The 21,138-nt window shown below is 38.0% G+C and overlaps 1 protein-coding gene across 3 annotated transcripts in view; it reads left to right on the top strand.

Moving 5' to 3' along the window:
• LOC113892602 (ovochymase-1-like) overlaps nt 1-6,320 on the top strand; it is a 92,698-nt gene extending 86,378 nt beyond the window's left edge. For 2 of the 3 annotated variants that reach the window (XM_027541630.1, XM_027541628.1), the window contains 4 exons: nt 88-248; nt 3,649-3,747; nt 5,173-5,306; nt 5,965-6,320. In XM_027541630.1, the coding sequence (XP_027397431.1) occupies nt 88-248; nt 3,649-3,747; nt 5,173-5,306; nt 5,965-6,186 (616 nt within the window). In that variant the 3' untranslated portion in view covers nt 6,187-6,320. The remainder of the gene's footprint in view (nt 1-87; nt 249-3,648; nt 3,748-5,172; nt 5,307-5,964) is intronic. The other variant, XM_027541629.1, reaches the window with a different exon arrangement.
• The last annotated feature ends 14,818 nt before the right edge of the window (nt 6,321-21,138 follow it).

The raw sequence follows: 21,138 nt of genomic DNA, 5'->3' as shown, positions 1-21,138 counted from the left end.
TTAAAGAATATATTTTTAGTAGTTCTGAGAAATGATGGCCTAATTAAAAGTGGAATCTATTTCCTCACTCCCTTTTATTGTGACAAGTACTGTCACAGACTACCTGGTAATAGGAAGAAGTTACCTGGGGAATATAAGAAATAGTGATTTGATACCAGTGAAAGCTGTGTACATTCACCCCAGCTTCACACAATTTCCTCCCAACGATGATCTATCTTTGCTGCATCTGGAAAAACCTGTTGAACTAGGTCAGTATAAATAACTTTTTTCCATTTTGAACCTTTGCCATATAGTTTTTATCTTGTATCTTGCTTAGAAGTGCTGTATGTACTTTTCTTCCCCCAAACTTATTTATTTTTAATCGAAGGAAAATTGCTTCACAATATTGTGTTGGCCTCTACCATACATCAACATGAGTCAGCCATAGGTATACATGTGTCCCCTCCCTCTTTAACCTCCCTTCTCACCTCCCACCCCTTCCCACCCCTCTGTTTTGTAACAAAGCCCTGGTTTGAGTTCCCTGAGTCATGAAGTTAAATAATTATTTTTAAATGTTCTGTTATACTAACTGAACTTCCTTTCTCTAAAAGCTGAAGAATCTGTGTAAACATTTTACTTTTATGTGTATTTAATTGATGGGGGTCTAGAGAATATTTCAAAGAAATATGTTTTAGGGACTTTCCTAGCAGTCCAGTGATTAAGACTGTGTTCTCAATGTAGGGGCACAGGTTTGATCCCCAGTTGGGGAACTAAGATCCTGCATGCTGCACAGTGTGACCTAAAAAAAGAAAGAAAGAAAGAAATATGTTTTTAACTTTGTCCTATATATATATTTTTGAGACTCATTATGTTCTCAGAGGTTAATTCAAATACTTAGAGAACATCAGTTTGAACTATGAGATGTTCAATTTTCTCTTCTTTTATAACTTAGTAAGATATTGCTTTTTTTTAATTTTTACTTAAGCTGAAGCTAAGCAAAAATGTGGAATTGTTAATCCTCACACTGTCACGAAGTAGTCATGTGATCTTGGGCAGTAATGTAACTTCTGTGAACTTCAGCTTTATCATTTGTAGAAGGGGAATGGCAATTAATCCACCTACCTTCTTAGGTGGAAAATGTATTGAGGGAAATGTAACTAAGATCCATGGATAGTCCCCACCCACACATCCAAGCTTTTTCATGAAATCACAGGGCTCTGGACACTTTTCCTGCTCTGCTCCAACTTTCTCCTCTGTTTATGCCTATAGACCTCACTTTTTATGTCATTTCGGTACATCCATTCTACAAACCCCAAATCATTTGCTTTTTACGCTTTTATAACTGAGTCAGTGACAGCATTCAGAGCAGTGCTTTTTAACCTTGGCTGTGACTTATTTTTTCTCCCTACCCTGCTTTTAAATTTTATTTTTAGTTAAACTGTCAATGCTGAGAGAATTGTAGATTCACATGCAATTATAAGGAATAATACAGAGACACCAAAGTACTTTTTACCTTGGTTTTCACCAGTGGTAACAACTTGCAGCATTTGACATTTATACAATTGAGATACAAAACATTTCTATCTCCAAGAGGATCGTTACTATTGCCTCTTTATAGCTACACCCATCTCCTTCCTCCCCACTCTACCCTCCCCACCCAGATTTCTGTCAATCATGGATCTGTTCTTTGTTTCTATAATTTTGTCAATTCAAGGATATTATATAAATGGAATCATATAGTATGTAAACTTTTGTGATTGATTTTTTTTTCACTTAGCATTAACACCCTGGAGCTTCATTCATGTTGTTACATGTATCAATAGTGCATTGCTTTTAATAGCTGAGTGGGAGGGATTGGGGGCAGGAGGAGAAGGGGACGACAGAGGATGAGGTGGCTGGATGACATCACTGACTCGATGGACGTGAGTCTCAGTGAACTCTGGGAGTTGGTGATGGACAGGGAGGCCTGGCGTGCTGCAATTCATGGGGTCGCAAAGAGTCAGACACGACTGAGCGCCTGAACTGAACTGAACTGAATGTTCATGGTATGAATGTTTAACCACTCATAACTGTTTAACCATTCATTTGTTGAAGAACATCTGGATGGTTTCTAGCTTTTAGATGTTACAAATAAAGCTGCCATGAACATTCATGTAAAGGTTGTTTCCTTTTTTTACTTAAATGATGCTGGATTGACTATCTTTATATGTACATTTTTCTAGGTCTATTGCCTTAAAATAAATTTCTCAGATGCAGAAATGCAGGATTTGGGGCATAACTGTTTTTAAGATTCTTGACATATTTTTCCGTTATAAACACAGCTGAATGTAGATTACAAGTCAATACCTCTCCCTACCCCCATCCTGCAATTAGGCAATATCTGACAATTTTTGAAGTGCACGCCTTGTGGTCTAGCAACTCAACTATCCAGGATACTGGCACCGTCGCACAGATATGTGATCTGGAAAACTTGATGCAGTTTATAAAGGAAAAAGTTAAAGTCTAAATATTTGCCAATGGGATTTAATAAATTGCAGTGCATTCATTATCTGAATACTGTGTGCTGTTAAAAGAATGATGTAGTAGATCTGTGTGCAATGATATAAATAATATCATAATTTAGTCAATGAAGAGTATCAGAATAAGAAAAAACTATTGATGGGAAAAATATGTTGGTAGAGGGAAAATGCTTTAGCTCAAGGAAATTTGGGAGGAGATTATGATAGAGCAATGATCATCTATGAAGGCAGTATAACATAAGATTTGCTACACGTGTAGAGAGATGAGTAGGAAAAGAATAGACAAGTTACAAAGAGTTTTATGTAGTTTTGTTAAGAGATAGCAGTAAAAATAAAGAACATATCATTGAAATTAATGGCCTATGATAGCAGGTATGCTGAGGCACTTAAGTGTGTAAAAGCCCAGACGAAAATGAAGTGAAACAGCCTGGGAAAAGGGAAAACAAACACAAGAGCACTGCATTCAGTGTGTGTGTGTGTGTGTGTGTGTTTGTGTGTGTGTGTAGCATATATACACACAGAGTCACAAACCCACAGTATTTATATATATACAAATTTTGGTGATAAGAAAAACAAAGTGAATGTGTAATATGTCAATATATTTTATAATGCAACTGTGAAGATAGATATTTGCTGTAAAAATACTTCAAAAGTTTAAATTGCTACAAATATATTCTTCCCCATTCTTCATGTAACATAGTTGAAAAAGGAAGACAATTTTATCCTTCTCCATTGTCATCTCAGATTCAGCATGGTGATGTCCTCAAGGCACACGGGTTGAAAAACAAATGCATTTTTAAAAATGGTTATGGATGAGAATCCCCACATCTCAGTGCAGGACATGTGTTTCTGTTTTCCTAGGAGGATATGGAAATACTTGGAGCAAAATGGTATCATGTACATTGATGATTACATGTACATGTACATCATGTACATTGATGATACATTACTCAGACCCTCCCCTCTGAGTAACTAATAGGTGGAAGCTTCTGGAAGATTTTATTTATTAAATTATAGGGTTACAGAGGATAATGTCAGGTCAAAGACATTTCTAGAGCTATCACTGAAGAGCAAACAATATAGACAATGTTAATATGAATCTTATAGACTAATTGATATTTGTCTTTTTCTTTCTCATCCTTTTTATTAGGAGAGTTTGTATCTACAATCTGTTTGCCAGGGAAAGATGATAAAATAAATTTACTTTCCAAATGTTTGACTGCCGGATGGGGAATAACTGAACCTCATCGTGAGTATATTTATTAACTCTTCTAAAATTAGAATCCAAACAAGTATATGTGAAGTCTGAGTATACTGTTTATTCATTTTCAATTGCTCTGTAGTTTTCATAGGAATGATAGTAGAAAAACTTTTTTTCATAATAGGTCTAAAGGTTACTGCTTGAGTTTTAGGCCATCATATTCATTAACACAAGTTCATTGATTCTAGTTCATTGATACTTCTAAAAACTTGTGTTGGTAACTATCTAGTGATGTTATTACCCAATAAATATTTGTGTGTATTTACTCCCCAATTGTGCTGTGAGTGCACATACACACACACACACACACACACACACACACACATACACAGTTTGTTTTCACAGTAGTGTAGATTTTGCTATTGTAAAAACCCATACTTGAAGATGTATGTGCCTGTTCTTAAAGCTGTCAGGCATTTTTCTGAAATGATAGGGTTGTATAAAAGGTAAGTGTGTAGATATGATATTACTTATATGTGGAATCTAAAATGTAACACAAATGAACTTATCTATGAGACAAAAACAGACTCAGACATAGAGAACAGACTTTTGGTTGCCAAGGGAGAGGAAGGGCAGGGGAGGGTTGAATTGGGACTTTGAAACTAGAAGATGCGAGCTATTATATATAGGATGGATAAACCACAAGGTCTTGTTGTGTAGCACAGGGAACCAAATTCAATATCCTGTAATAAATCAGAAAGTAATATGAAAAAGAACATATATATACATTACATATATGTATAAAATGTATATTTATGTCTGAATCACTTTCCCGTATACCAGAAACTATCACAATGTTGTAAATCAACTATACTTCAATGTTTTTTAAAAGGTAAATGGGTGGAAAGATTATGTGAAAATATTCTAGTCCATATAGAGATCAAATCCATGTCTCTGGTCTCACCTACACCCTATTTTCCAAATGAATTAACTAGTTACAAATATCCAACAAAGTAAAGAGTTAGAATGTAACTTCAGCTGTCAGCTTCCAGTCAGTGTCAGCACTTAGAATGTCCTGCTCAGCAGAAGTCAAATCAAAAGAATGAAAAGATGGCAAAACCAATGAAATAAAGTATAGACTTCATATGTCAAAAATGAATTCTGTTGTTTGCTTTGTCAACAACTGATTTGGGTGTAAATTTTGTCTTTGTTTTCATAAGGTGGTATCATTTTTATATCTTTTGAGGACTATACTAATGACAAAAGAATGCACATAAAATGTGTTTTGTTGTTTCTGTTGTATAAACCACTGTGGAATAATTGGTTTTTTACAAGTCACCTAATGGCATCATTGAAGTACTGAGAGAGGAGAATGAGTAGGATTTACCCCTTGGAGTCTGTGTATATGTAAGGCTAATTTTGTTTTATCCTTTAATAGCATTTGCCTATGTATTTTTCTTTCTTTTCTACTAGAAGATGAATTTCCTAAAACTGTGCAGCAGGCAAAGGTACCACTGATCAGTAGTATATCTTGTCGAAGCTACTGGGGACTGGAAATTAAAAACACTAATATATGTGGAGGGGCTTCCGGATCATCCTCCTGTATGGTAACTAAGGCCTGCATTCACGAGGGCAGGAGGTTCATTTCAGTGTTGTCTTCTGAATGTTTGTTTGCTGACCAGAAAGAGGTACAAACGTACGGCAGTTTTAAAGTGAAAAATGAGAGGAATAAGTCCATTGCTAAGTTGATGTACTGCGACTGCTAATTTGATATTTGCATAGATTCAGTTTTCAAAAGGAATTACTCATTCCATTGCTAGGTTGAACTACGTGAAACTGATGATTTTCAGCTATTTTTGACCTACAAAAAAATGATGATTTCTTACGGTTTGACATCATAGCTGAATTAGGTAGCTCAAACTACCTATTTCCAGTAGCACTGAAAATATAAAAATGCTTTTGTGTAACTCAAAGCCATCATTTGCTCATTTATATTGATTAGACACATGAAACTTCCTGCATGGTAGTCTATGGTCAGCATAAAATGAATTCATGTTTCTTTCAGCATTGCTTTGAAAATATAAATTTTGATCTGAATCAGAGATCTGTAACATCAGCCAACGAGCTCAGTGGTCCTAGTTCCTTGAGCTGTTGTGATGGGAGAGTGACTTACACTCTTGTCTGATCACCCCCTGCAGTTGGGGGTTAGCGTCCCCCAGGAATCATGCAGTCGGGAGAATGAACTTCTCTTTTTGCTGGTTGCAGGGAGATTCTGGAGGACCGCTGCAGTGTGGTGAGGGTGGACAGTACAAGCTCATCGGTATTGTGAGCTGGGGCAGCAGTAACTGCCATCCTGCCGCACCAACAGTCTTCACCAGAATTTCTGCCTACACAGACTGGATCACATCCATCACTGGAGGAGAAGCAGGATCAGTGGGAGACCAACCTGGTGGGACTGTGATCACAAGTGGGAAAGGAAATACATAACCACATATCTGGAAAACATGTCTCTTGTCATTGCTAAAAAAACTCAATGTCACTTTTCCCAACTTTTGTCATTGAGGAGCTTGGATTTGGTGTATAAATACATTCAATATTAAACATTGGTCACAGAAAGTTAATGTTGGTTCGTGCCTCCTGGGACTTACAATCTTAAATGCCGTTAAATTCATATCCATGTACTATGTATATGTCACATTTGAATACCACCATATATACTTTTTGGGGTTTCCCAGGTGGTGCTAATGGTTAAGAACCTGCTTACCAATGCAGGAGATATAAAGAGGAGATAAAGAGATGTGGGTTCAATCCCTGGGTCTGGAAGATCCCCAGAAGAGGGCATGGCAACCTACTCCAGTATTCTTGCCTGAAGAATCCCATGAACACAGGAGCCTTACCAGGGTCCATATGGTTGACTATGGTTCATATGGTCCACAGGAGCTGACTGCAGGTCCATATGGTACTGACTATGGGTTATGGTCCATAGGGTTGCAAAGAGCAGGACATGACTGAAGCTATTCAGCGCAGAACAGCAGCAGGTGGTGCTGATGGTAAACAATCTGCCTGCCAACGCAGGAGACTCAAGAGTCGTGGGTTCGATCCTTGGGTCTGGAGGATCCCCTGGAGAATGGAATGGCAACGCACACCAGTATTCTTGTATGGAAAATTCAATGGGCAGAGCAGTCTCACATGCTACAGTCCATGGGGACTCAAAGAGTCAGACACAACTGAGCATACATATATACTTTTACTATTTTTTCTAATTTGGTTAACATTGAAAGATATGAAGAGAAATGCTACTCCCTCCTTGTAATTCTTAATTTTACTCACACAGATAAGCACAAATATAGGAATGGTCCCAGTAAGTTTCACAATTTCAATGAGCAACTGACATTTAAGAAATGATTTATCAGGCTTATCGCTTGAGTTTTAACTTTTTAGGTACAATTTAAGATATTTCCATTGTTTTCAAAACATTTATCTGAATTTCAGCTGACCAGTACCATTACCCTCATCTTTCAAAGCTTAGCCAAAAATTAAGGAAGGCCCTTGAGACCAGAGACTTAATGCCAGAGCCCATCACAAAGATATATAATGTAGAATGAGAAAGAGCTTAAAGCAACTATTTTTTTTATTATTTCCCACCAATATTTATCATTTGTTTCCAAAATTACAGCATTCAAAAAGGGAGGATAGTTTAACTTTTTAGGTAAGCACAATATAAACAAATCAAAGAACAATCCATAAAGAAATAACTAAAAGATAATTTTTGTTTCTTTTTCTGATCTCCCTTTCTCTTACCCCATTCTTCCCATTCCCTCTCTACTTCTCTTTCTGTCTCTCCTCTCTTTTGCAAATGCTACAAAGGGAAAGTGTTTTAAAATTTCCTAGTATTTACTAAAAACATCTTTTATGAATTTTGGCCTAAATTGCATTCATTGATTTAAATTATACTGTTCGATAGGAACTCAGTAAATTGAAAGATGAGATTTATAATGAAGATTCTCTCATTCTTATGTTAATTTGTCTTGTAGTATTTTTACTTTGTCTCATTAAATTGCTCTCATCTTTTCAGTTAGATGACATTAGGAGAGTTAAAGATGGACTGTATTAAAACATCAGGCCTGTCTAAAGCATTTTTCTTCACAGTGTGACCTTCAGGTGGTTAATTTGGATGCTTGGACAATCTCTGGTCTCCTGGGACGGTGATCTGGTGGTGATGCTTGAGGGCTCTGCAGCAAAAGATGTAGGGTTAGCATTTCATGTACTACTTGGGGAAGCTGCCTGACTTTTCTACAAGGGTCAGAGACTATTTGGTGATCTCTTTTCAGCTTCAGTTGGCAGTAATTTTTAAATTGTTCTGTATTTAATCTTTTCCCTGTTGAATAGGACTGTGTTAGACTATTTTACTGTTAGACTGCTTTACTTTCCCTTGTCCTAGTTGAAAGCCAATTTCACTCAGGAGGGACATAAGCTTTATTTCTTACTTCGACTGTTTCTTCTTCCCCAAAACTCTCTTTTATTCGTTCATTTCAAGGTCAAGCTCTATGTATATTAAACTGCAATCAACTGTGTACATTGATATAGTCTGTAAAAGTTATGTAGCCAAATTAAAAAAAAATAGAGACCTAATAACCTAAGTTTTTGCTCATGTGTTTATTTTAAAATGTCCTCCATGAGCACCTGCTGTATGGCAAAGAGGGGCACCTTGAAAGAGGAAATTTCCCTCATCTTTAGAATCTCATTCTAGGGGAGAAGAACGATATACAAAGTTAATTACGATTCTGTATGCCATGGAGCTGCCAGTCTAGGAGGAAACAATCAACACTTTCTGCAAAGATGGATGGAGGTTTTGCAGGAAGAGTAATATTTGAACTGAGTTTTAAAGCTCTAATATTAGTTGACTTGATTTTTGTTTTATGTCTTAATGGTTTATACACTGGTATCTGATGTTAAAGAAATCTGTATCAAGCTATTTTCCTATGAACAACTCCACATACTTTGAGTGTCTCCTATCATTTGGATTCTTGGAACATTTTTGTTGCTGTTGTTCATCCGTCAGCCATAAATTGCATTACCTAATATCCTCTAACTCCCCATCTTATCTTTTTCACAAAATTTTCAATAACGTGAAGTGAAGTTGCTCAGTTGCGTCCAACTCTTTGTGATCCCACGGACTGTAATCCATCAGGCTCCTCTGTCCATGGGATTTTCTAGGCAAGAGTACTGGAGTACGTTGCCATTTCCTTCTCCAGGGGATCTTCCCGACCCAGGGATTGAACCCAGGTCTCCTGCATTGCAGGCAGATGCTTTGCTGTCTGAGCTACCAGGGAAGTAGTAATAACACAGTTCAATAACATAGTTCCAGTTATTCATACATATTGTCAATTTAACAGTCAACAACTTAGATCCAACAAGTGTCTAATTCTCATCAAAGATTAACTGAGGAGTTAATGTGAGGCTTTGGGCACTTAACTGATTTCATCTTGGTCTCAACTTTATTATCAGTAGCATAACCACTTTCATTTTTCTCTTCCTTATAGATATAAAATAAGAGTAATTTTAACCAAAGTTTCAGTTAGTAGCAACACAAACCACTGTCGGGGCCAAAATATCTAATACATTCATAAAGAGGCAGAATAAAGTGGAAAATTACAACAGAGGCAGTTAAAGCTATAGTAATTAAAACAGAATTCTCCAGGCCAGAATACTGGAGTGGGTAGCCTTTCCCTTCTCCAGGATATCTTCCCAACCCAGGGATCAAACTCAGGTCTCCCACCCTGTAGGCGGATTCTTTACCAGCTGAGCCAAAAGGGTGATATTGCTGCAGAGATGACGAAATCAATCAATAGAATAGAAAGCAAAAGCAAGAAAAAGTGCCATCTTACATTCTCTAAACTGGTAAAATGCATGGTGTGACAATATAAACAGATGAGAAAGTGGAGTGAAGGGAACTCTCCTCACTGGTCAGGGGTGGGGTGCAACTCAGATAACATGGGTAATATTAAAGATGTTAATGTCCTCTGAGTTAGCAATTCTACCTCTAAGGAAATGCCCTAGATGGTTGCATGGCTGCAATTAAATGAAAACATTTGGGGCATGGGTGGGGGTGGTGTAATTTTTTTTTTTTTAATTTTTTACATTGATTCTAACATGAGGTTAGCTTTAACAGTGTCCTGGGAAAGTGATGCAGTCATGACAACTGAGCATGAACAGGAAACTTTACGGAAACATGAATATCAGCAAAAGCTGTCACTCCACATACCCAATACAGAAGCATGGATAATCAAAAGGTAGTATCCTCACATCGGAGAAGGTAATGGCACCCCACTCCAGTACTCTTGCCTGGAAAATCCCATGGGTGGAGGAGCCTGGTAGGCTGCAGTCCATGGGATCGCTAAGAGTTGGACACGGCTGAGCGACTTCACTTTCACTTTTCACTTTTCTGCATCGGAGAAGGAAATGGCAACCCACTCCAGTGTTCTTGCCTGGAGAATCCCAGGGATGGGGGAGCCTGGTGGGCTGCTGTCTATGGGGTCGCACAGAGTCGGACACGACTGAAGCGACTTAGCAGCAGCGGTATCCTCACATAGCAGTAAAAAACACAACACAGTCCACAGGCTCTTTGGATGAATATTAAAAGCAATGATGAGTTTAAAAAGCAAATTTCAGAAGAGTAGGTGCCATAGAAGGGCCAGTAACAGGCAAAATTAAACTGTTTAGCTTCATATATGGTTGAAAAAAATGCCAGGGAGCAAGAATCCACCATTCAGAGCAGTGGGAAGATGGTGGGATAAGACAGAGGAACCACACATAAATGGTTTTAATAATTTTCAAGTTGGGTGGGGGTTTTACAGATGTTTATGATCTTGCTCCATAACTTACATATATTTCTGTGTATATTAAATACTACAGAATATACATATACTTAAAAGTCTTTCAAATAACACTTGCTATTCAGCATAGAACCTGTTCTTCTCTCCAGGTAATTAGAGTTTCACACATGCAGAGCACTAAAGTCTTGCATTTCTGGCAGTCCCCTTTATCTGGAAAGCACAGATTGTCACTGTGTCTTGTGTTCCCTGATATCACTTGATGTCACTGTTAACTTTGCTTAGTTAACACTGGCAGTTACACTTTCTGCCATCCATTCTCTTCCAGTGGAAAAGGGTTTAAAGTTTGTGTTATCTTCTGTGTTAGATATTACCTGACTTTTCCATTTAGATCATTTAACCATTAAAGCTAATCTTATGAAAATATTTGAATATCATATTAATAACCCCTGGGCATAGGGACAAGTGTTGGTTCTGAAATCAGACTTCTTGGGTTCAAATCCCATCTTCATCATTAACTAGCCTTATGTCTTTGGGCAAATTAGCCTCATTATACTTTTACTTTCTCACCTACAGAATGAAGGTAATAAAAAAATATTCATAGAGATATCTTGTAGTTAAAGGAATTTATAAATTTATCTACTTAAAAGAGTGTCAGTCACCTAGTAAACTTTCAATTTATGTTAGTTACTGTTTTGTGCACTTTTTAAAAATAAAACTTTTAAAGAGGATTCCCTCCCCCACCAATCTGACCTTGGGTCCTTTAAAAAATATTTGAACAAAAGAGAACAGTTAAAAAATTGTCACAAAAATGAATGAACCTCAAAATCATTATGCTGACTGAAAAAAAGCCAGTTGCAACAGACTACATGTTACAGTTACACTTATATGGAATGTAGACAAATTTATAGATGGAAAGCAGAACAGTGGTTCCCTAACATTATGGATGGGATTCCATAATAGCTCAGTTGGTAAAGAATCTGTCTGCGATGTAGGAGACCCCAGTTCAATTCCTGGGTCAGGAAGATCCCCTGGAGAAGGAATAGGCTACCCACTCCAGTATTCTTGGGTTCCCCTTGTGGCTCAGCTGGTAAAGAATCGGCCTGCAATGCGGGAGACCTGGGTTGGATCCCTGGGTTGGGAAAATCCCTGGAGAAGGGAAAGGCTACCCACTCCAGTATTCCGGCCTGGAGAATTCCATGGACTGTAAAGACCATGGGGTCGCAAAAAGTCGGACACAACTGAGCAACTTGCACTTTCACTTTTCAAGATTTTGAGTAAATGCAAGAAATAAAATCAGGGTGATGGAAATGTACTAAAATTAGATTATGGTGATGATTGCACAACCCCATACATTTAATAAAATCAGTAAATTGTACACTTATAAAGAATAGTTTCAGTTTTACTTCAATGACAGTTTAATCAGGAGGGGTAAAATCTGATTAAATTCTCATGTTTGAATGTAATAAAATTCAGCAATAAACCATTACATGTAAAAGAAAAAGACTATGTCATATGTTACTTGGGGAAAGATTGATTTAATTAAGCCTTGCTGTTCAACAATATAGTGTATCTAATTATTCAGTTCTTTCTTATGGCCTCCATTTTTTTCAATAATTCTCTCCATAAATTCCTTAAGGATTTAATTTAGGAATGACAATCCCATGAGGCTATCTTAGTAAATTTCCTTGTGCTGAATATTTTATATATATTAATTTAATTCTGAGCACAATTGTATCAAAAAGGCAGTCTCTTTCCCATTTTATCAATGAAGACATTGAAGCTAGGGAGACTGACTTGTTTTATATCAAACACCTGGTTCCAGAGAAAGATGAATACATAGGTTTTACTGATTACAAACCTTAATTACTATATATCACGTGACTGATGGGAGTTTTCAGAAGATAATGCAGGCAAAAGTGTGGAGTTTGGACTGGGGAGATAAGATTAGGAGCATGGAGATATTGGAATTGGGCTGGCTTCAATCACAAACTTAAACATGAGAAGGAAAATCAAATGGAGAGAGATAATAAGACGTACATGTAATAAGGGAGGTTCAATTTTCAGAGAGCTTAAAAATAGTATAAATTTCCTTGAATCCACCAGGAATTTTACTTTCCAGCTGCTTGTTAAAAAGACTTTACTACAGTAGTTTTAGGAATTAGTATTTTTATTCTCTTACCTAAATGAAGTCAGACAGCTGATAGTCTGTCTAAAGGGTTAGAAGGCCTGAGACTTTCCTGTCTTCCTCCTCCACCATCCTCAGTGTATCAATTCAGTTGTCAAGCCATAAAACAGCTGCAGGACTCAGGTCATCACACTCACATTCCAAGATGGGAAATGAGGAAGGGCAAGGAGAAAAGGGGACAAACGGCTTTCAGGAAAGCCCTACTCAGTGACTTTACTTACATGTCTACCTGCCAAGCCTGAGAATTTCATTCTTCACTTGGGTTTAATTGTCCAGGATTCTGGTACTGAAGAAGGAGAGATGAGTATTTACATGCAACCAGAAATCTCTCTCACATTCCTAAGTATTATACATTGCTTTAAATTTCACTTTTATCACCTTTTCTAGGAATAAGTACAGAAGAAATAGTGCCAATTAAAAATGATACTGTGGTTGTATAAAGAAAAAGCTATAATTCTTTATTCCACTGCTTTTGATTTCCTATTTCTTCTAGTTATCATTTTTAATAGTCCAGGGCATCTCATAACAATAAATAGGAGTTTCAGAATGAGACAATAGAGAAAATGGAGGGGGAAAATTAATCAAGACAACAAGTCAAGAAAACTTCCTAGACTTAAGGGTATGTGTTGCCAGGTGGAAAGAAGGCATTGGATGCCCAGCACCAGTGTGAGGATGGACCAGATCACAGATGTCACTGTGAGGCTGAAGAGCACTGGAGATAAGAAAATGATAAAAGATTCCAGATAAAAAGAGGTCTCATACTTTGGTCAAGAATTTGAGTGACTTGAGACTCAGAAATATTTAAAGCACGAAAGTGCTTTGCCATGTGGGCCTCTCCCCTGGGCTTCTTGACTCTGCTGATGACAAAACAGCTGCATTTCACCAACAGATGATGCAAGGTGGGGGTGAGGGGGGAGCAAAGGGGAAGCTGTGCTGTTCTTTATGGCTGTTGCTAGCACCTTTAAAACTTTAAAATGATTTTTAAAAAATTCACCCTTGACAAATCACAGTTTAACTGAATCAAGCCTTTTTGCTTGATGTATGAGTGAGTGAGTGAAGTTACTCAGTTGTTGTCTGACTCTTTGTGACCCCATGTCCTGTAGCCTACCAGGTTCCTCCACCCATGGGATTTTCCAGGCAAGAATACTGGAGTGGATTGCCATTTCCTTCTCCAGGAGATCTTTTCAACCCAGGGATTGAACCCAGGTCTCCTGCATTGTAGGCAGACACTTTACCATCTGAGCCACCGAACCTAGACTTGGTGTATAGACCAAAAAAAAAGACAGTACTAATTTCCCAACCTTATTTTTTCTATCTTTTGCCTCCAAATGGAAGACTCTAATGGATTCCCTACGTGTTCCTTCAGCTTGGACTTGGCTTAGAATAGACATGATGTTAATAGCTTCTCCCACCTTGGGCTCAGCAATCCCCATCTGTATTATGATGAAAGTGCCAAAAGGGATCAATAAGTTATAGATCATCACCCTTATAGATGTGTTAGATGGATGTGATACCAAAATATCAGCCTCAATCTGTGTCCAGGACTCAACTCTTCAGTGAGTTTCCCCCAACCTAACTACTTCTCCATTAGAGGAAAAATCAACTTCTGATCAAGTTTACTCATTCAAAACCTGGTTCATGAGAAAGTGGAGGGCAGGGGGGAACAGGTCTGACTGGTTTCTTCTAAGATCCAGACAGGGAGGAGAGGGACCTCATTGTTGTTGGCTCAACTATCCTTTACTTACAAAAACAAATTTAATACATAAGAGTATTTGGCAGGTTAATCCTGTTGAATAGTAATAGTAAGATATACAATATGTATTCATAATTTTTTGTCAAAGCATCTGAACTCTGACCATATATTTTTTTATATATTTGGCTGCTTCTGTTTACATGATATGAAAATCACCTCTAGGGACATATCTTGTGTATGGGATGGAAATTATTTGACCATTTTAGATCAACATCAATATTATATAATATCATAAAATGGAAAAATATCTTCTGCTGTGCTGTTGAAAGTTGATTTTCTGTCATGTTATCCTGTTTTATCCTCTGTAATTATGATAGTTTGACACATCCATAAAATCACAGTCTGCTGTGTAGCATGAAACTGGAAGTAGCTTTAATGAAAGAAACTGATCATTGGGATTGGTAGCTAGTGACTAAATCTGAGGTTAGTGGTGTCATTGACTTTCCTAGGTACAGTGGAGAAGAATAGATTTGGGGGTAATTTATAAAATCTACTTAGGATATATTGAATTTGAGGTGTTTCTAGGACACTCATATAGCAAAAAGTATTAAATTACCTTAATTTTGTTACTCACTTGCTAAAACTTTTATGCAAATTATAGAGAACTAAAACAAACAAACAACAACAACAAAAACTCCAGCATGAAAACACCTTTAGATCATTTGTACAAAATACAGATTGGTTAGCACTGACTGTTAATTCCCAATCTAACACCTATCTCCTGGTTCTCTTCTGCAGGCAACACTACCAAACCAGGTTCCTTTAACCTAACATACAGCAAGCCCAAACGCTGAGATGCTGAGGTTTGCTGCAACGGCAGGGTTTTTTTTTTTTCCACAAGATAGCCAAGCAAGGGGACTAGAAGACAAATCTCAAATCTGGCTTCCTGAAGGCAAGGGGCTTTGAGTATTTATGGAATAAAAAAGCAGGGATATATCTTGTATATGGGATGGAAATTATTTGGCCATTTTATCTCACCACCAATATTATATAATGATATCAGAAAATGGAAAAATATCTGAGTGGCAGAGGCTGGATAAAGGTGAGGTCATTCTGTGAAGGCATTACTAAGCTATAGGCCACTGTGCCTTTAAAAGGTCACCAAACAGACACTCTCACATGCTCAGTTGGTGGTCCCGTCCAGCCTTAACAACTGGGCTTGAATGAGACACAGATGACCTCAAGTTCCTTAAAAATAATGGGTAGACAATGTGTAGGCTATGTACTGCTTGCAGGACAAGTCTAAAAATGACCTCAATTAGTGAAAGCAGGTGAAATGGATTTGACTAATCATTACTGAATGGACATTTTTATTTTTGGAAGCAAATTTTTTCCAGATATAACACCACCATAGCATTAAGTACTTGCCCCTTCCAAGTTAAGTAAGGTTTCAATCTTCAGGAGGAAATTTAGTCTTCACTGAGTAGCTTGGAAGATCATGAGCTGTTTTTTAAATAAGTAAGATCAAATTAGTCAGTTCTGTTTTATTGGGACATCTGATTCTTATGGGGTAGTTGTTACCTTGAAAGTAGACTATTTTAGAGACCAGGGATCAGGTGTAACTAAACAGCAATCAGTTTCCAGCCACACACGAGCTCAATCACACCCACAAAGAAGGAAGGGCTGATGGTATCTTTGCAGCTAAGATAAAGAAACACTTTAAGCAAGGTGAAAAGACAGCCTTCAGAATGGGAGAAAATAATAGCAAATGAAGAAACTGACCAAGAATTAATCTCAAAAATATACAAGCAGCTCATGCAGCTCAATACCAGAAAAATAAACAACCCAATCAAAAAATGGGCCAAAGAACTAAACAGACATTTCTCAAAAAAAAAAAAAAAAAAACATACAGATGGCTAACAAACACATGAAAAGCTGCTCAACATCACTCATTATCAGTAAAATGCAAATCAAACCAAGCTGAGGTACCATCTCATGCTGGTCAGGATGGCTGCTATCAAAAAATCTACAAACAATATATGCTGGAGAGGGTGTGGAGAAAAGGGAACTTTCTTACACTGTTGCTGGGAATTCAACTAGTATAGCCACTATGGAGAACAGTATGGAGATTTCTTTAAAACCTGGAAATAGAACTGCCATATGACTAAGCAATCCCACTGCTGGGCATACACAGGAAACCAAGGAAACCAGAATTGAAAGAGACCCATGTACCCCAATGTTCACTGCAGCACTGTGTACAATAGCTGGGACATGGAAACAACCAAGATGTCCATTGGCAGACGAATGGATAAGAAAGTTGTGGTACAAATACACAATGGAAGTATTCAGTTCAGTACAGTTGCTCAGTCATGTCCGACTTTAGCAACCCCGTGGACTGCAGCACACCGGGCTTACCTGTCCATCACCAACTCCCAGAGCTTACTCAAACTCATGTCCTTTGAGTCAGTGATGCCATTCAACCATCTCATTCTCTGTCGTCCCCTTCTCCTCCTGCCGTCAATCTTTCCCAGCATCAGGGTCTTTTCAAATGAGTCAGTTCTTCGCATCAGGTGGCCAAAGTATTGGAGTTTCAGCTTCAGTATCAGTCCTTCCAATGAATATTCAGGGATGATGTCCTTTAGGATTGACTCGTTCGATCTCCTTGCAGTCTAAGGGACTCTCAAGAGTCTTCTCTAAAGCCACAGTTTAAAAGCATCAATTCTTCAGCACTCAGCTTTCTTTATAGTCCAACTCTCACATCCATACATGACTACTGGAAAAGCCATAGCCTTGACTAGACAGACCTTTGTTAACAAAGTAATGTCTCTGCTTTTTAACATGCTGTCTAGGGTGGTCATAGCTTTTCTTACAAGGAGCAAGCATCTTTTAATTTCATGGTGGCAGTCACCATTTGGAGTGCTTTTGGAGCCCACAAAAATAAAGTCTGTCACTGTTTCCATTGTTTCCCCATCTATTTGCCATTAAGTGATGGGACCAGATGCCATGATCTTAGTTTTCTGAATGTTGAGTTTGAAGCCAATTTTTTCCACTCTCCTCTTTCACTTTCATCAAGAGGCTCTTTAGTCCTTCTTTACTTTCTGCCATAAGGGTGGTTTCATCTGCGTATCTGAGGTTATTGGTATTTCTCCCGGCAATCTTGATTCCAGCTTGTGCTTCTTCCAGCCTACATTTCGCGTGATGTACTCTGCATATAAGTTAAATAAGCAAGATGACAATATACAGCCTTGACATACTCCTTTTCCTATTTGGAACCAGTCTGTTGTTCCATGTCCAGTTCTAAATGTTGCTTCTTGACCTGCATACCGATTTCTCAGGAGGCAGGTCAGGTGGTCTGGTATTCCCATCTCTTTCAGAATTTTCCACAGTTTGCTGTGATCCACAGAGTCAAAGGCTTTGGTGTAGTCAATAAAGAAAAAGTAGATGTTTTTCTGGAACTCTCTTGCTTTTTCTATGGTCCAGTGCATGTTGGCAATTTGATCTCTGGTTCCTCTGCCTTTTCTAAATCCAGCTTGAACATGTGGAAGTTCATGGTTCATGTACTGTTGAAGCCTGGCTTGGAGAATTTTGAGCATTACTTTGCTAGACTGTGAGATGAGTGCAATTGTGCAGTAGGTTGAACATTCTTTGGCATTGCCTTTCTTTGGGATTGGAATGAAAACTGACCTTTTCTAGTCCTGTGACCACTGCTGAATTTTCCAAATTTGTGGGCATATTGAGTGCAGCACTTTCACAGCATCATCTTTAAGGATTTGAAATAGCTTAGCTGGAATTCCATTACCTCCACTGGCTTTGTTCAGAGTGATGCTTCCTAAGGCCCACTTGACTTTGGATTCCAGGATGTCTGGCTCTAGGTGAGTGATCACACCATCGTGGTTATCTGGGTCATGAGGATCTTTTTTGTATAGTTATTCTGTGTATTCTTGCTGCCTCTTCTTAATATCTTCTCCTTCTGTTAGGTTTCTATCCTTTATTGTGGTCATCTTTGCGTGAAATGTTCCCTTGGTATCTCTAATTTTCTTGATGAGATCTCTAGTCTTTCTCATTCTCTTTCTAATTGTTTTCCTCTATTTCTTTGCATTGATTGCTGAGGAAGGCTTTCTTATCTCTCCTTGCTGTTCTTTGAACTCTGCATTCAAATGGGTATATCTTTCTTTTTCTCCTTTGCCTTTAGCTTCTCTTCTCACAGCTTTTTGTAAGGCTTCGTCAGTCAACCATTTTGCCTTTTTACATTTCTTTTTCTTGGGGATGGTCTTGATCACTATCTCCTGTAAAATGTCGCAAACTACTCAGCTATTGAAAAGAACACATTTAAATCAGTTCTAATGAGGTTGATGAAACTGGAACCTATTATACAGAGTGAAGTAAGTCAGAAAGAAAAACACCAATACGGTATATTAACACATATATATGGCATTTTGAAAGATGGTAACGATGACCCTCTACACGAGACAGCAACAGAGACACAGATGTAAAGAACAGACTTTTGGACTCTGTAGGAGAAAGAGAGGGTGGGATGATTTGAGAGAATAGCACTGAATCAGGTATATTACCATATGTGAAATAGATGACCAGTCCAAGTTCAATGCATGAAACAGGGCATTTGAAGCCAGTGCATAGGGACAACCCTGCATATGGGAGGGGGATAGAGGTGGGAGGGGGGTTTGGGATGGGGACACAAGTACACCCATGGCTGACTTATGTCAGTGTATGGCAAAAACCACCACAATATTGTAAAGTAATTAGCCTCCAATTAAAATAAATAAATTAAAAAAAGAAACACTTTAGATATATATTAACTCAGTTAGTCCTTACAACAATCTTTGAGACATTATTGTGCATTTTATAGATAAACAAAAGAGGACAAAAGAGATAAAATAATATGCCTAAGGTCACAGGCTAGTAAGTGATTGAACTGGAATTTTAGCCCAAGAAATCCTGGCTGCAGTGTCTGTGATCCTAACCACCCTACTATGTTTCTTCTTAAATATCAATTTAAGCTTTAAATCAATTTAGAGGTGGTTTAAAGTTTTGGGGCTAATCTTGAGATGAAAGTCTGGAAGTGAAATTCCATCTGTGCAAATTATTTGCCCTTATTTTCTAGGATGTTTTAAATTTAGTAAAATTTTATATTTCAGTAAATGTTAATTCATTAAATAAAATGATTTTTCCTTTGAAAGGCAGTTTGGTTCTATGGTCAAGATTTTTCTGCATCTCCTAGTTTTTTGACTTTGGGTAAATTACTTAACTGCCACTTATCTCTATTTCCATATCTAGTAAGTGAATAGTATTGTGAGGGTTAAATGAGAAACACACAGTAAAGCATATAAATATTGCTTACAGGGGGGAAAAAAGTGCTGTTTACCCTTTAAGAATTAGTCATTATTATCTTTTTGTGAGAATTTTTGGTCAATTAATCTTAAAATTGAAATCTCAATGTCTGCAAAATCTGGTAACACGTGGGCTTGCTCTTGAACCCTTTCTTTTCAAAGTCCCCTCTGTTGCTTCTTATGATAGCAAGTGTTAGAAAAAGCTGAATGAAGCATTAATTTTCTTTCTCAATAAATAGTTGAGTGCTTAGAAATGTACTGGTGATATAAGATTGACGGAGACAGATGTGCTTTTTTAAATTTAATTTTTAATTGGAGGATAATTACAATATTGTGATGGCTTCTGTCACACATCAACATGAATCAGCCATGGGTATACATATATCCCCTGCCTCTTAAATCTCCCTCTCCCTTCCTCCCCGTCCCACGCCCTAGGATGTCACAGAGCACCAGCTTTGTGTTCCCTGTGTCATACAGTATATTCCCATTTTACATGTGGTAATACACCTGTTTCAATGCCACTCTCTCAAATCATCCAACCCTCTTTCTCCCCTACTGTGTACCAAAAGTCTGTTCTCTATGTCTGCATCTCCATTGCTGCCCTATAGATAGGTACATCAGAATCTTTGTAGATCAGATGTACTTTCTTATGGAGCCTACTAATTGTTGGCCAAAAAGTTCGTTTGCATTTACCCATAAGATATTACGGAAAGATCCGAACGAACTTTTTGGCCAACCCATAGACAAGAAAAACATTTAATAAATGTTACCTGGTCTTAAAAGCAAAGTTTAAACGTTCTTGACGGAAGAAAATAAAGAGGTAAAGAGAGACTGCACAAAACGTCATGAGAGTTTTGGAGGAGTGATACATATAGGGCTGTAAATGTTAATCCCTGCGTGAGATTCGTTCTGTGGTCTCTAACTTTTTGTATGCGTGCCTATGCGGGTGTGTATTCCCTTTTCCCTCGCTCAGTGGAGTCCTACTCTTTGCGACCCTATGGACTACATAGCCTGCCAGGCTAGTCTATCCGTGGAATTTTCCAGCCAAGAATTCTGGAGTGGGTTGCCACTTTCTACTCCCGGAGATCTTCACTACTTAGGGATTAAACCCATGTCTCTTGTGTCTTCTGCATTGGCAGGCAGATTCTTTACTAGTCGCGCTAGTTGGGAAGCCCCAGGTTTCCAAATTGGTAGATTACAAATCCCTCCCTGGAGAAGTTACTTCCGTATCAGCCAAATGGGTATAACTGAAATAAATTTAAATCTCTTCTATTTAGCCACACCCTTTTAATTTGAACCACGCCTCTTGATTCACAGAGCACGGCGTCAGCAAAGGGAATATCGCGAGAGCTCTTTCACCAACTCCGTGTTGACGTT

This window comes from Bos indicus x Bos taurus, chromosome 5 (genome assembly GCF_003369695.1).
Source record: "Bos indicus x Bos taurus breed Angus x Brahman F1 hybrid chromosome 5, Bos_hybrid_MaternalHap_v2.0, whole genome shotgun sequence".
NCBI classification, from domain to species: Eukaryota; Metazoa; Chordata; class Mammalia; order Artiodactyla; family Bovidae; genus Bos; species Bos indicus x Bos taurus.
Note: the sequence above shows the minus strand (reverse complement) of the source record. Positions and strands in the feature narration are given on the sequence as shown.